Consider the following 15,001-nt stretch of genomic DNA (forward strand, 5'->3'; position numbering starts at 1 on the left):
GCTGTGGGTAATAACAAAAGCTATTTTAGTCTCACAGAAATAATGACTAAGGTACAACTAATTTCCCTACAACAAGGGCCCCTTGAATCAACAGAAAATTGCAAAAAGCAAGTTCTTGTGAGGAGGACTTGCTGATTTGTTCACCCAGCAGGAGCTTTCATCCAGATAAAGAAATAACGGGTGGACCATATCAACCAGGTCACTCTTGTCTGCACGCTTGCAGGCCTCATCAAAAAGCTGTCTAGAGGTCTAGATGGTAAATACTACATTTAAAGAAGATGCATTGGCACTGCCCAAATAGATCATATTTATCCAGGTGCACATGAGTTTTATCCTGTATTGCAGTTTCTACTGCTTTGCCTGCTACTGATGTGAGGCTTGCCAGCCTTTATGTTTTCCATCATGTCACCTCATTTACCCTCTGCAATCTTCTTTATAGAGATTGGTGTCACACTGCCACTCTCCAGACCGCAGGCACATGGCAAGTGTGAAGGGAAAAGTAGGTCCATTTGTAGGCTCTCACTCAGTGACTCAGTGCTCCTAAAAAACTCAGATGTCTGCAGATTTGTTACTTTGCCTAGTTTGGTTTGTAGCTTTTCCCAGTTAGCACGCTTTCAGGACAAGTCTGTGCTGACTCTCAAAAAGAAGAGTTCAGGTATGGGGACCATCAGCTTATTCCAGTGAACATATGCAAATAGATAATTTAGCTTCTCTGGATAATTTACCTTCTCCTCTTTTTTTACCCTGCAATTGTCCTTTGATTTGTCAGAATCCAGTGGATTTCTTGGTCCTCATGTACCTAAGGCAAGATTTACTGTTGGTCTGGATTTGTTTTGTGATTTGTTGCTCATAGTTTTTTATTGTTCTTTCACTGTGCTTTTCATTAACATGTTGGTTTGTGATCCTTTCTGTGGTTTAGCATTTGGAGAAGATTTAAACTTCTGATTTCTAATAATAATCTACTCGGTGGCGAAGTTATTGTGCCCACTTCCTTTTGCCAGTTCTCCAGACTTTAGTAGATGGCACACACTGATGCTGTGCTGTGCATCCTTCAGGGAGTTCAGCTCCACTGGTGAGAATTTGCTCTTCCTGCAGCTGCCTTTTGTTTCCTCTTCACAAGCTTTCTCACTGCTATGTCTCCTTCCCTTTTGAAACTGGGTGCCACTGCTGTGAGTGCTTGGCCTTTGTCAAGCCTCTGGGAATTCTGAATGCAACCATAGCAGTAGAAACCATGAGCTGAAGATGTAGGTCAAGATCTTGCACATAAATGAGGACCAAATGAGGGGCTGCATCTATTCTGTGGCTTCCCTGTCCCACTGCTCTGTGAAGCAATATTGGTGGAGTCTGATGTAGTCTGTGTTACATAACAAGGCTGCAGTGTCCAGACAGCAGGGAGGTTACATGAAGTACAGTGCTGGTTGCATTTCCCACCCTCTTTGCCCATCTGATCATTCTCAGCATGCTCTCTCTGTCCTTCTGGTCAGGCAGACTCGGGGCTACATATGCTGAAAGGTGACATTTTGGTGCTTTGGCTTTCTGTGCCACCTGCCATGTTCATATTTTGTTTACTTGATCTGCTTACAAGATCTCATTAATAAATTTCAATATCCCATTACCAGCAGAGGTGACTCCTACTATTTCTGTATATTTTATATTCTGGTACTAAAATGTCCTGTATGTGTGTAACATGTCATTGCCTTTGTCTAAGACCAGACATTTGATTTCCCTCCACTTATTCATTAGATGTTTTACATTCTTATAGAGGTGTGTGTTGTTCTGGTGTTTGTTTCCTCCTTCATCTCCCATTTGAAAGGTATTTTATTTGTTTTATTATTTTTATTACTATTTATTTGTTTTCTTATTTTTGCTCTCTGGCCTCTCCTGCACTCGGAAAGGCACAATTTCCAAACATTTACTTATGGCATATTGAACTGCCTGTTCACCGCTCCTGCTGCTACTCAGTTTATATCTTAATCAGTCACAACCTTTAAACACCAGCAATTTAGCCCTCAGTGAGTTCAATGCTTCTGTACAGACCCTTCTTTTATCTCAGAAGTACTCCCAAGCTCAGATCAATCTGGAATTTTGCCCTTTAAACCATTCTCATCTACTTGTTGAAAGTTTGCTCCTTCCTGGTCAAACATAAGGCAGTGGGGGCATTTTAGAGATTGCTATTAATCAGGGATGAATTTTGCCTCCAAAATATGTTAGACTCAAAACTACAGGCTCTTCCCCAGCACTCTTAGGAAATTATTCTGCTTTGCATGTTTAAAGAACAAAAACAAAACAAATAAACAAAACAACAACCATAAAACCAAACAAAAAACACCTTTCAAGATTAATATTAAAAGGTCTTCTACCTGAATTAAATTTTACTCGCTTCAAAGAACATTTTCCAAATTATAACTGATTTTCTTTTAAATCATTCCTTCAAATGATGCTTTCTGCAACAATTATAATGCGGTACAAAATATCATCTTATTTGCCAGTTCCCATAATCATAATTTGAGTAATAACCCCATACTGACGCAGTGACAAGAGAGAACCACTTTTGAGGAGATTGAGCACATAAACTCTGCTAGTAGATCTACTAAAGCAAGGCACACTTTCTGTTGAAAATGCACGGTACAGATGTCAGAGACTCTTTTTTAAAGTGCAACAGAAGAGTATAATTTACCACTTTACAATTTCAAGCAGTTGTCCCAATGTTAAAGTACTGCTTTTATTATTTTGTCATTGTTCCAGAAGCACACAGAGATCCTAGCAGGAGTCAAAGCCAAACCAATACCAAGAGAAAGACATTCCTGGCTCTCAACAAACATGCAATGTGGATGTGTCCACACTCCTTTCTTTGTCTTACTTCCCAAACCTCTTTCTAGTATTTCTGTGAGCCTGAATATGAACATTTAATATGCATCAGGGCAGAACTGAAGGCAGTACTACAGAAGTTAGCACTGTCACATTTGAGTAAAAAAGGAGGTTGATATTACAAAAAAAGTCTGTAATTCCTTTATTATTTCTGAAAGTTATCTACCACATGCAGTAGAAGAAACAGAACAGTCTCTAAAATGCTATAATAACATCTAGGTATTTATTATGAATGGTGACACTTAAAAAGAATCAAATCTAAGGGTCCCTAGCAATAATAAACCCTTCAAGCACAACAAAAGCCTCAAAACTTTGGAACTCATGCCAAAGATGCATGCAGAGATTGTAGAAGAGATGTAAGAAATACACATAAACTCAGCTGAGAGAGCATTTGATTCATCTTAAGTTTACTGTGCAATATGACAGTTTCATAATGTACTGAAAGGTTAGGCCACTGCAACTGGAAACAGGAAATTTAGAGCAACAAGGGAGAAAAGCCATCTTCCTTTGTGTTCCCTTTTTGCTGAAAGCAAAACATTCTTTGATGTTTAAAAATAATTAAGTCCTCAATATCCATTTAAAAAAGCAAAGCAGCAAACAAAGTAAGTGTCCATGAAGAAAAGACCATCCAGATGGAGTTAATGCAAAGCTTAAGTTACTGCTTAAAGACCTCTCTGGTTACAGCCTCTCTTTATCCAAATCAGTTGCTTTTTAGTGACTTTTTTCATAGCCATGCATGGGATCAACTCCATCAAACTAAACTTGTGTATCTGTCAAAAAGAAATCATTTGACTTTTAGCTGCATTCATGGTAAAAGTTGCAATTGCCCAAATTTCTTCTCCATTAAACTATCTTTAAACATGTCCAGGGCTGATATTTTATATTATTAGTAGGCAATTTACTCAAACCAGACCCATGCTCTAATATTAAACTTAGCAGCAGAATCTGGGTAGCACTGAAATCTTTGTGTGCTGGCTGCTTTGTTGGTACCATCACTTTCTTGGAGAGAGTCCTGTCCCTCAGGAAATAACTGCTCCTGTAACTCTTGTAAGCCTTCATGTGGCTGTTGGCTTTGGTCTGGTTTATTTATTTTTTGGTTTTTTTCTTTTTTTAGTTTGTTTTTGGTTTTGTTTTGGTTTTTGTTTGTCTGTTTTGGTTTGTGTTTTTTTTTGTTTTCTCCTGTAAAGACTTAGGTATTGTAAGCATCCATGCTGCAAGGTTGAAAAGGCAGTAAATAAGAAGTGATCCCTGTTCAGATGTCCCAGTCTCAAAGTCATTGCTGGAGGAAGCAGAGAAAAGCAGAAGTTACCATCTCCAAATCCTCTTCCTATTTTCATGAGATGCTGTAGGCAGCAAATCCTTTCCACCATTCCCTTTGTGCTCACTGGCACATGTGGATGCACTCAACTTAGCCAGAAAAACTGGATTGCAATGTGTTGAATGGCAAAGGAGGAAGGTTGCTCATGCAAAATATCTGTTTCATGTGGTGAGCAGAACAGAGATGGGGTGGAGATTTATGGATAGATAGGTGTTGACACTTTCTACAGGCATTGCTATTGTTAAAAACATATGGGCATAAGGGCAAAAAAATTACCCTTTGATAAGCAACAAAGGCTCCTGCTGGAAATACGAGGCTCTTAGTCATGATGTTGGCACCTTGAAAGGCTTTTTGTTTGGAAAGGCAAAGTAGTCTTCTTGGAAGAAAAAGGCTGCTGTGCATTACTGCGAGCTCTGTGGTTGGGCCCTCCTGTATCTGAAATTCTGTATTTGGTTATCTCTACAGGCATGGTTGAAATTTGCTCAGCCATTAGGTCTGCTTTGAAGTGAGGTGTATGTATTCATGGGGATATATAATGCTTGTGACTTGCAATAGAGAAACTGCTCACTGATTATGCTGAGTGATAGTGTGCAGCTCACATTAAATGCAGAAGCCTCATTTATAAATAATAAATCCTATAAGAAGTAGACTTTGGCATTATTACAACTTTGATAAGCTTTAATAAAAACCCACTTTTTCAACAAGAGAAAACTGTATTAGAGTTCCATAGGTTATCACATGATATACACCAAATATAATTTTTCCTGCATGTTCTTTCAAAAAATTTTTGTTGGTTGGTAGGCTCGCCAGGACTGTACATTTTGTATCTCCTCTTAAATTAATGTAAAACAGAATTTAAGTACAGGACATGTACATGAACCCAAAACTGAAACTAAGAGGCACCAATGCAAACTGCAATTATTCCTATTCTTGAGCATTCTTTAATTTTTGAGCCAGGATCAGAGTTTGAGTCCATACTATCAAGGATAATATTTTATAAACCAATAAGCAAAAAAGGAGCTGAAATCAAAAGTATCTGAAACCATATGTTACATATGTTAAGATACCTTAGAGAACCTCCCCTCTATTAAGACACATATTGCTGATATATTTGTAGTAAGTTGGATGCTGGTAATTTCAGAATTGCTGGTATGTGTTCAGTAAATATGCACTGCATGCTATTAGTTTCAAAGTGAAACTCTACTACTAACCATTCCCAAACTGGGACAGTCAGTGCATTAATAACAACACACATTTGAAAAGATTGATGGGAATGCACACCTGCTTCTTCTTTTACTTAAAAAGAGCCACGCCATCCCACCACATATTTAATTTTAGTTTCAATAGCTTGCTTTTGCATCAGGGTCACCAGTGGGGAATTTCTGCTATCCATTCTCTGTGTGGAGACTTTAAAGCTTTGCTCTTCCTGAAAATGAATTATTTCTGGTAACACAGATTCGATTTTGCTACATCTACAGACTCCTCTCTTCCTGGATCTGACTTCTGATTTTTCAAATAGCTCCTGCCTTGGCAGCCGTGCGCAGTTTCCAGCAGGAGAGAACATTTGTTAACTTGCAGGTGTCTGTTTTTGTTCACTGCATTTCCACTCAATTCCCAGCCTGGCATGCCTTCAGATCCTGTGTCCCCAGGAGTATACATTCCTACATGATGGGCACACTGGAAGCACATAAAACAGACTGCACATTGCATTTCCCATCTTCATGTAAATTTAGTATTTCTTTCCATGAACAATGGCTCTTCCAAGTCTAATCAAAATGGATTTTCCTAGAAAAAAAAAGGTTTTTTCTTGTGGCTTTGCGAATCATTTTTTTAAGCAGCTGGAGCTCGAGGCATACAGCCTGTCCATGTAAGCATTGAATCAGACAGGATGTAGCTATAAACTTGATTTCATTTCACATCGTTTCTGTCAGTTTTCCCCTTTTTCTCCTTTCCTCCGTCTGGCCACCTGGTTCTCGCCATGTACACGTTACTGGTGTAACACAAGTTACTTTTGGTTTGTGTTGCAATTTTTTTTCAGCAACACTTACTCGGCACTGCGAGCCCCTCCTCGCCCATCCCCGGCAAGGGCAGTTGCAGTTTCGCAGCCCCTGCCGCGGCGACGGCAGGTGCCCCGCGGCCAGGGGGGATCGAGGATCGCAGCTTAATGTGCATCATTTGTACCATTTGAAATATTTTATTTCCGTGTCTTTGTTAATTTTAGATTATTCAGTTCACCTTTTGCTTTTTCCTCACTTCTAGCAGTTTAACAGTTACGCGGTCCCCTTTTCCCCCAACTGAGCTTCTAAGGTTTTTGGTTTCTTTTTTTTTTTTAGTTTTAACTTTTCTGACCATGCGACAATTCGATCTGCTTTTCCAGTCTTTCTTCGTGTTTTCCACCTTTTTTTTTTTTTTTTTTTGTTAATTCCTTTCTTTTTTTTCTAGTTTACTTTTCCTTTATTTTTTCCTATTTTTCCGCCTTTTCCCTCCATCGTCCCCCTCACGCTGTCGCTCGCGGCTCCGCAGCCCCGCTCGGGCCGGGCCGGGCCGGGCCGGCCCCGCCTCGCCCCAACCCCGGGGGCCGCTTTCCTCCTGGCAACAAGTGACGCGCGGGGGGCGGCCAATGGGCGGCGCCGGTGGCGCGGCGCTGGGGCACCGCGAGCCCGGCAGCCCCGCGCAGCCTGCGCGCCGCGGGGCACGATGGCGGGCGCCGGGCGCTGCGTGCGCGCCTGCGGCCTCGCCCTCACGCTCGCCTGGCTGCTGCTGTGCTGCGCGGCCCGCCGCCACCCCGCAGGTAAGCCGGGGCCGAGCGGGAGGCGGGTGCGCTGCGGGAGCCGAGGGTCCTTGAGCGCCCCGACGGGCGCCTGGGCGGGTCAGGGGGCGGCGTGACGGGCCTTCCGCCCCGGCGGCTCCTTCGGGCGCCGCGCTCGGTGGCAAAGTCCGACTGCGGTGGAAACAACCTGGGAAACTTAGAAGGAGAAGCGAAGAAGGCAGGAAAAAGTCCCGGACCGCCCTCTCGGACCGTGCGCTTGGCTTGGGCGTCGCGAAAGCCGGCTGCGGCCGCGGCTGCCACGTTCCCGGTGCCCACGGGGCCGGGCCGCGGCCTTTGGCCTGACAGCTCGGGGCCAGCGGTGCCCGAGCCCCGGCAGGTCCCGGCAGCGCGCTCCGCCGGCGCTGCTGTCCGCCGCTGCGTGCGCAGCGAGGCAGAAAAGGGAGCTCGCCTTTCCCGGCAGGAAGCAGGTGGGAAAGTTTCACGTTGAGCAAATTCTCGTAAGGCACAGCCGCTAGCCTAGTCAGAGCTTCTGGGAAACAAGCTGAGCCCTTCGCTAAGTTGCACCTCACATATTTTTTTTATATCCATGATAGTAACAGGCTCAGGTTGGTAGCTGAAGATGTCACTAAAACTTCAGGGCCAGAGCACTGAACTGGAGTAATTATTAATAAATTGCTGCCAGAGAGATTTGGTGAGACAGTATCAGCGGTTTTCCCAGGGAAATTTTAAAAAGTGATTTTCCCCTTGGCATCAGCATGAGGGTTGCGGAGGAAGAAGTGAAAGAAGATGTGAGAAGAGGCTAAAAAGTTGTTACATGAAATAAAAAGAGGAAGAAAGTCCTGAGGGAAGAATAAAAATCAAAAGCAGGTAAAGCGCAGGGTTAAAGGATACCACAAAGGCAGGTTTGGTTGTTAAAATGTCTTCATTAGTAGGATGAAAGGGACAGTTGATGTTGGTGTGCTCCTTAAAAGAATTCACTTTAGTAGGTGGGTGACTTACAGATTCTTCTTTACAGTGTGATCAACTAGGTACTATTTAAATACTGTTTGGCACTTACACAGTGGAAAATTCATGGGTACACTGGGAAGTAGTAGTAAAATTCACTGCATTAACATCACTGAATATTTTCCTCCCTGTTCAGCCAAACCTATTAGGAAGTCATAACAGAAAAACGCAGTAGGAATGTGATTGACAGTGCATTGCTATTAAATACAAAATACTACTCAGCAGATTCCTTATTTAAGCAGCAGAATAATAGCCCTGTGGGTCTGGTACAGCTAGGGTCCATTTCAACCTGATTAGTGAAAGTTCTGTACTGTGGAGCCATCTTAATTGTGGCATAGAAATAGTTTTAGGGCATTTTTTCATGGCATTTTTTCTACTGCTGCCTGTAAGAAGTGTTCTTGTACTGACAGAGGTGTTAGCTTTTCTTAGTAGGGTGATCCATATGCTTTTTAAATGGTACACTGTGCTTTATCAACTTTAATTTTTCTCTTTAATCACAAGCTCCGCCAGAACTGAAAATGAAACTCATCACAACTGAAAATGAAACTAGGGTCCCTATATAATTTTTAAAATTATACTCCTAATCTGTTGTGTGCTGTCTTTGGTGGGATACTCCTCCTAAAACTTTCTCCTCAAAGCAATGCTAGTTAACTTAGTGGTGCTGCAGCTGCACCCACAAACCGGTTCAAATGTAAACCTCTCGTGTTGTGTGTCATATAGGATACACAGTTTAGAAAAAAAGTGTTTAGTAAGTTAATATTATTGTTAATTATATTTTATGGTGTCTGTTGTGTGTGTTACTGTGTTCACAGATAGGCATGAAGACAAGATTCTTTACCCAGTAAGCTTGCAAATTAATCAGGGGCTGATGCGATCAGTATATGTTAAATATAGAGGAAGAATTCTTGTTACTAGAATTGGACTTAGAAGTCTCATTTGTCTGTCCTCATTCTATAAAGACTTCGAAAGAGGTCTTTTTCCGAAGAAGTTAAGACTCACTAAAGAGCAGGAAAATTCACTGTGGCTTCTACAAAAGAGGGGGTTTTACATACCAACAGCAGTTGGGGTACTTCTCTGAAAGCATTGCTCAGAATGTGATTACCCTTTTACAAATGAGCTTCCTGTGAAAATGATACTGAATCATAGCCATATGTTTGTTCTTACACAGGCAATGATGCTTTTACCATTCGCCATGAGAAACAGAACAAGTGCATACAGGTTCAGAACTCGCTGATAGTCATAGGTGACTGCAGGGACACCAGTGAAGCTTTATGGAAATGGGTGTCCCAGAATCGCCTCTTCCACCTGGGCTCCAAGCAGTGCCTGGGACTTGATATATTCACCAAATCAGTGTCTCGCCTGAAAATGGTGGATTGTAACTCAGAATTGATGCTGTGGTGGCGTTGTGCTGATGCTTCCATCGTTGGTGCATCTCAGTACAAAGTAACTATCATGAATAACTATGTGACTGCAAGCATAAATGGGACAGACCAGTGGAAAAGCAACAGTTCCTCCAGTGATATATGTCGGTATCCCTACCACGGTAAGTGAGCTTGCACTTTGAGGATTTTTTTATTTGTTAAGGGCTTTTTGAGTATGTCTGAGCCAATAAGTTCTTAAAATTAGTTATGTGAAAAGATAGATCGGTAAAGCAGTACAATGTTGTGCTGTAGAGAGAAACTTAAAAGGTTTTTAATAAAAAATAACAGCACAACTGCAGAAATTTTGGTACTGAGTGGCTTTCTTAGCAGGTTTAAATCCCCCCTGCCCCATGTTTCAGTGCAAACCTATTTAATTATGAAATACCAACCACCTTCTATCAGAACTGACACTGCCATCCTCACCATGATGGGAATTTTCCTGTTAGCAGGGTTTGAGGATGTTTTCTTTGCTGGTAGGCTACACAGTCAAATTCAGAGCATGCTGCCCGCTGACATCCTGCTCGGCTGTGAGCTTTGATATGGTAGTGTGTGCACTTGCCATGGAAGCCTGTCTTGTCTGAAACCTCATGCTGCCTGGAAGAAGTGGTGAAAATGTGCTTTGCCTTTTCCCTCTCCTGTATGTGTTGATTGTTAAAAGTCATTGTTTGGTAGGACTCTGCAAAGCACCTGGATTTCAATAGGACAATGAATTATCTCTATCTTACCAGGATGGGGGAGACAAGTTTCTGCTGTTTCTCAGAAGAAAATGTACAGAAAAATATTTCTCAATGTAGTTTTTCAGTTCTGGCATCGCTGGATATTATCTGTGACAAGAAGATATGGTATTTTAAGACCACAAGTGTGATTTGCATGCATTTAGGTTAACTGTGTCTGTACAAGAAGTAACACTGATTTGCTGTATTTTCCGTGTCTAGCAAGAGGAATGTATTTACTTCTTTATTTTATATATATATATATATTTTTTTTTTTTAATTATTCTTTTTCTGCAGAGGTTTATACCAAAGATGGCAACTCTTATGGTAGACCCTGTGAGTTCCCCTTTCTGTATAACAAGGTTTGGCATCATGACTGCATCCAGGATGAAACTCACACGGGCGGGAAATGGTGCGCCACTTCTGAAGATTATTCTCGAGATGGAAAATGGGGAATCTGCTTAGAGCCAGGCACGTTGGGTTTCTAAACAGACATCCTAAAAGCATTTTGTCACTTCTCTGATGTACAGCTCCACCTTTGTGTGGTTGCTAAGCTCTGTAAAAACTTTTCTGTTGCAGCGTTGGCTTAAACTGCAAGTATTAGTGATGACCAGTATAAAAACCAATAGACCCTACATATTATATTCAAAACCTTTTCTTTTGAAACTTTCATAATGTTTCTTTATAGTTGTAGTTACAAGTACCTTCTGCTTCTTTTAAACAGAGGATGGTTGTCATGATAGCTGGGAACATGATCCAGGGTCTGAAAATTGCTACCAGTTTAATACACAGTCTGCTCTTTCTTGGAAGGAAGCTTATATTTCATGTCAAAGGCAAGGAGGAGATTTACTTAGCATCCAAAATGCATCTGAATTAAGTTACATACAAGGTAGGTGTAATTATTCACATATGAATACTGGGAAATCTTTATAAAGTGGAGGCAGCACTTTAGTTTCTGTCCTAAATCTCCGGGGCAAAAGTTGATTGTACTTCAGATATTTTGGCTTTCATTTGTGTAGCAAAACTAAGGTACTAATCTCATTTTAGGGAGTTATTTAAATTTGTTTGTATGATTTCCTTATAGCAGTTAGGTGTTGTTTATATTGTTAATGAGGAATATCCCCAAAATCTTAAATACAGGCCAGAGTGGCAGTTGTTGTTTTAGCAACATGTTACTCTCTTGCTATGAAATTGTCTTCCCTGATGTTCAGTCTTGACATGGAGAAATTACCCAAGTGCCTTTGGGACTATGAAACCAAAGGAGAAACACCTGAAGACACTGGGAGGGAAGGCTTGAGTGGCTTAATTCCTCCTCAGTTCAAGAAAGTTTGCATGCCCAATTATATTAGCAATCTTTCCTGAAATGCATGTAATTTCAGAGTGCATTTTCAATTTAGAGACCAATAAAGGATGAGCATTTTATGCTAATTGTTTTCTTTAAAAAAAAAATCTCTAGGCAAGGATGACATTGCTGAGATCTTCTGGATTGGCTTAAATCAACTGGATGTTTCTGGTGGTTGGCAGTGGTCAGATCACAAGCCTTTGAATTTTCTCAACTGGCATCCAGGTACTGATATTTCTGATGGTATTGACAATATTCTCAACAGTAACTAGTATTACTTTTTTTTCCATCTCATTCCACTTTCAGAAGCATCTTTTCCTCCTAGCCAGCAAATCTTTTTGTTCTCATTTTATATTTACAGCTGATTAGGTTAATAAATCTCTAAAAAGGTAAAACTTAAATAGTATTTTTGAAGTCCATTTTAGTAAAGTACCCACAGCTTTCCTAGCTGCTAAATTTCTCCTCCCACTGTCAGAATGACACTGATTTCCCTCAGATATTCTGATGAATATCTGAGGGAATATGATTTGTGTTCATTCAGGGGCTGATGTTACTTAGAAGCTTAACTTGGGTTTTTAAACTTCAAGGTTGCCTAAATGTCAAGGTGAAGATGAAAGGAGTAAAAAACCCTTGAAAAACCTTTTTTAATTACTCCAGAGGTGCTGCTAAGATTAATGAGACTATTTGGAATTTCCAGGATGAATTTGTAATGTTCTCACAAATATTTTTTGAATCTATGTGTATATGAGAATCCCAGAGTCATAGTCAGGAATATTGAAGCTAATGTTGTTCTGTCATTCAAGCTGAATTTGAGCTTTTTTTAAGTGGAATTCTCTTTTTTCCTTTAGTTTCTAAAACAGTGCTGCAACTGGAATTCTATGAAAAGTTGAGAAGTAGTTTCTGTTACTTCTTTGATAACCTGGCTAAGAAATTTCTGTGGGATTTTCCAAATGCGCTCTGTCTTTTGGAAAGGTTAAGAACTTCACTGCTTGTACTATTGACTGAACCTTCTTCTGGATCTGTGACCACTCTGTAGGACAGTAATGCAGAGCTAGGGGCCAGACTATCCTGAGATACAGTGGCATAATTTGATCTGCAGTCATGGCAGACATATTCATGTCTACCCTCTTGTGAAAGTATTTACTGGTGCCTTATAGGAATTTTGATACTTGCAAGTTGAGCCCATTACTTTTTCCTTTACCCCTCTGAAAAGACCCTGTCCCTCTATTTTCTTTCATGGAGAACTGAGATTTACCCTGAGCCTTTTTTCTGTGAGCCTGAACTAACCCAGTACAGGGGGAGCTGAGGTGCTCTGTGTGGGTCATAGCTTGGGTTTGCCTTGAGGCTCAAAGAAAAAGAAAATCAGAAAGTTCCATTGGAAAGGGGCTCCAAGGGAAGCTGAAGACTGCAAAAAAGAGTTATTCTCTATGCTGTTTCAAATCTGGGGCCTTGTCTAAGGTTTCTGTTATGCTAAAGGTTATGGTTAGCATTGAGAGAAAGTGCAGAACTGTGTTTGGAGTGGGGGTGGAATGGGACTGCCAAAGGAAACTGAGGGCTGTGAAAATGGCTCTCCCCTGAGATATTTCTAGTCTGGGAAAGTGCTCAGCCAAGGGTTTCTTGTATTGTAAATAGAACATTCCTCCTGATTCTATGATTAAACATTGGAAAAGAAGTCAAGATTCCTTGATTCTGAAACTTTCTCTCTCAGAAAAGACATTCTGTGTGACCTGTGCTAGGACAGCTGCCTTCAGTTGATGCAAATTATGTTCTTCAAATAAATACAAGGTGCCATACTATCCAGAGTCTTATTCCTGTATTGAACCCCAGTAGTGAAAAGAAGCAGTCACTGCCTTACTGTGTGATAACTTGTGCTGTTATGTTTTTATTTGATCCTGTCTATAGATGTGCAGAGTTCATCCCCACTGGATGGGATGAGTTGTGTGGTGATGAATGCTGCTTCAGGGCAGTGGCAGAGTTACCACTGTGGGGCTCAGCTTCCATATGCTTGCAAGAAGTCACTCAATGAAGTTTCAAGTGTTCCAGGTAGGACAGTTTGCATTTTTGAGTTTTGTATGTTAATGCAAGTATAATGTTCACTTATGGAATCATTCTTTTCCCTCCCAAGCCTTTTCAGGCATCTCTGCCAAAACATTTTCACAACAGCTTTGGTTTTTTAGCACAGCAGAAGCAAACTCTGTTTCTTCAGTGTCAAGATGATGCATCACAAACAGTTTTCATTTTTTGCAGCTTTCTCATTCACACGTAAAGCATTTTGCAGCAGTCCTGCCCTTTTCATCACATTTTTCTCCATGGCTTGTGCCTTCTTTCATGTATTACTGGGAGTCTGGAACTGGCAGTTGCATCCCAAACCTTTCCACCTTTGCTTTAAGCCCATTTCTCTTGCTCTTGGTGTGTATTGACATAAAGTGGAACTTACCTGGGTCTTGGATCAAACTGTTAAATTCAAATAGAAGCAGTCAGGTAACCTTACTGTCCTCTGAAACCAGGCCAAGCACCGAAAATCAGAGTGCAAGAGTTGGTAGTTTGCTCAGTGTGTAATCTTTACTGACCCCGAACAGCTCTTACAAGATAATAATTCCTTTATCTCACCCAACACACACATACAGAGGCCTTCAGTGTTTACAATGATGTGTAACTGCTTCCATGCTTTTGGCCATTTATCTACACCTGAATGTCCAACCCTTCCCATGGCCATGACCTCTTCTATGCATGCTTTGGCCTTACCCAGTTCCCAGGGCTCTTCTGCAAAAACTTTTAGTGAAACGTAATTGTCTTTGAATGACTCTTGAATATCTTGAGAAGAAAAAAATATTTAAAACTAGGCATTTGTTGAGTTGTGTGTTTCTTTCCTGCAATGAATCAACTTGATTTGTCTTCAGTTGCTTTTGAAATCTTGCTTACAATTACTTTTGAACCTTTCACTTACACTAAGACCAGTTTAATGTAATGCATTCTTGCCTTTTGCTTCCATTCCCACTAACTTCTTTCTCCTTCACCCTACTTCATGGCCTCAAAAAAATATTATGAGTTCTCCTAATGCTGCATTGAAGTCTATTTGTTTGGCTAAGCTGTGACCCTTTCTTTCATGAGCCCTGAAGGGATATGAACACATTCTGATTGCTGCCTTCTGGCTATTTTCAAGGGGCTGCTGACTTTAAAGCCAACCCTTTGCACTAGGCATTGTAAAACAAAAACCTCTAATTCCATTTCTCTTCATTTTTAGAGTTTTGGAGACACTTGGACACTCGCTGTGATCCGGGCTGGCTCCCCCACGATGGCTTTTGCTACATGCTGATAAACAACCAGGCACCTTGGAGTTCAGCAGAGGAGTTGTGCAAAGCAAATAAGAGTAATCTCATCAGCATTCACTCATTAGCAGATGTTGAACTGGTTGTTACAAAGCTTCATAATGGTGAGTTGGGGTAGTTGTAAAGGTCAAGCACCAAGTGCTGCACACCATAAATTACAAACTGCTTTCCATGTTCTAGCATACAGTTGTCATAACCTCTAGCTTTTAAATGTGGGTGTTAAAGCTGAGCTTGT

At 41.1% G+C, this 15,001-nt stretch overlaps 1 protein-coding gene across 1 annotated transcript in view; it reads left to right on the top strand.

Moving 5' to 3' along the window:
- Window positions 1-6,883: 6,883 nt before the first annotated feature.
- LY75 (lymphocyte antigen 75) overlaps window positions 6,884-15,001 on the top strand; it is a 43,563-nt gene continuing 35,445 nt past the window's right edge. Inside the window, exons 1-7 of the mRNA XM_054277927.1 lie at window positions 6,884-6,977; window positions 9,130-9,504; window positions 10,393-10,566; window positions 10,820-10,984; window positions 11,552-11,662; window positions 13,340-13,480; window positions 14,682-14,870. Coding sequence (XP_054133902.1) covers window positions 6,884-6,977; window positions 9,130-9,504; window positions 10,393-10,566; window positions 10,820-10,984; window positions 11,552-11,662; window positions 13,340-13,480; window positions 14,682-14,870 — 1,249 coding nt within the window. The remainder of the gene's footprint in view (window positions 6,978-9,129; window positions 9,505-10,392; window positions 10,567-10,819; window positions 10,985-11,551; window positions 11,663-13,339; window positions 13,481-14,681; window positions 14,871-15,001) is intronic.

This window comes from Melozone crissalis, unplaced genomic scaffold (genome assembly GCF_028551555.1).
Source record: "Melozone crissalis strain CALT ecotype California unplaced genomic scaffold, PUWL_Pcris_2 ptg000023l_1, whole genome shotgun sequence".
Classification (NCBI taxonomy): domain Eukaryota; kingdom Metazoa; phylum Chordata; class Aves; order Passeriformes; family Passerellidae; genus Melozone; species Melozone crissalis.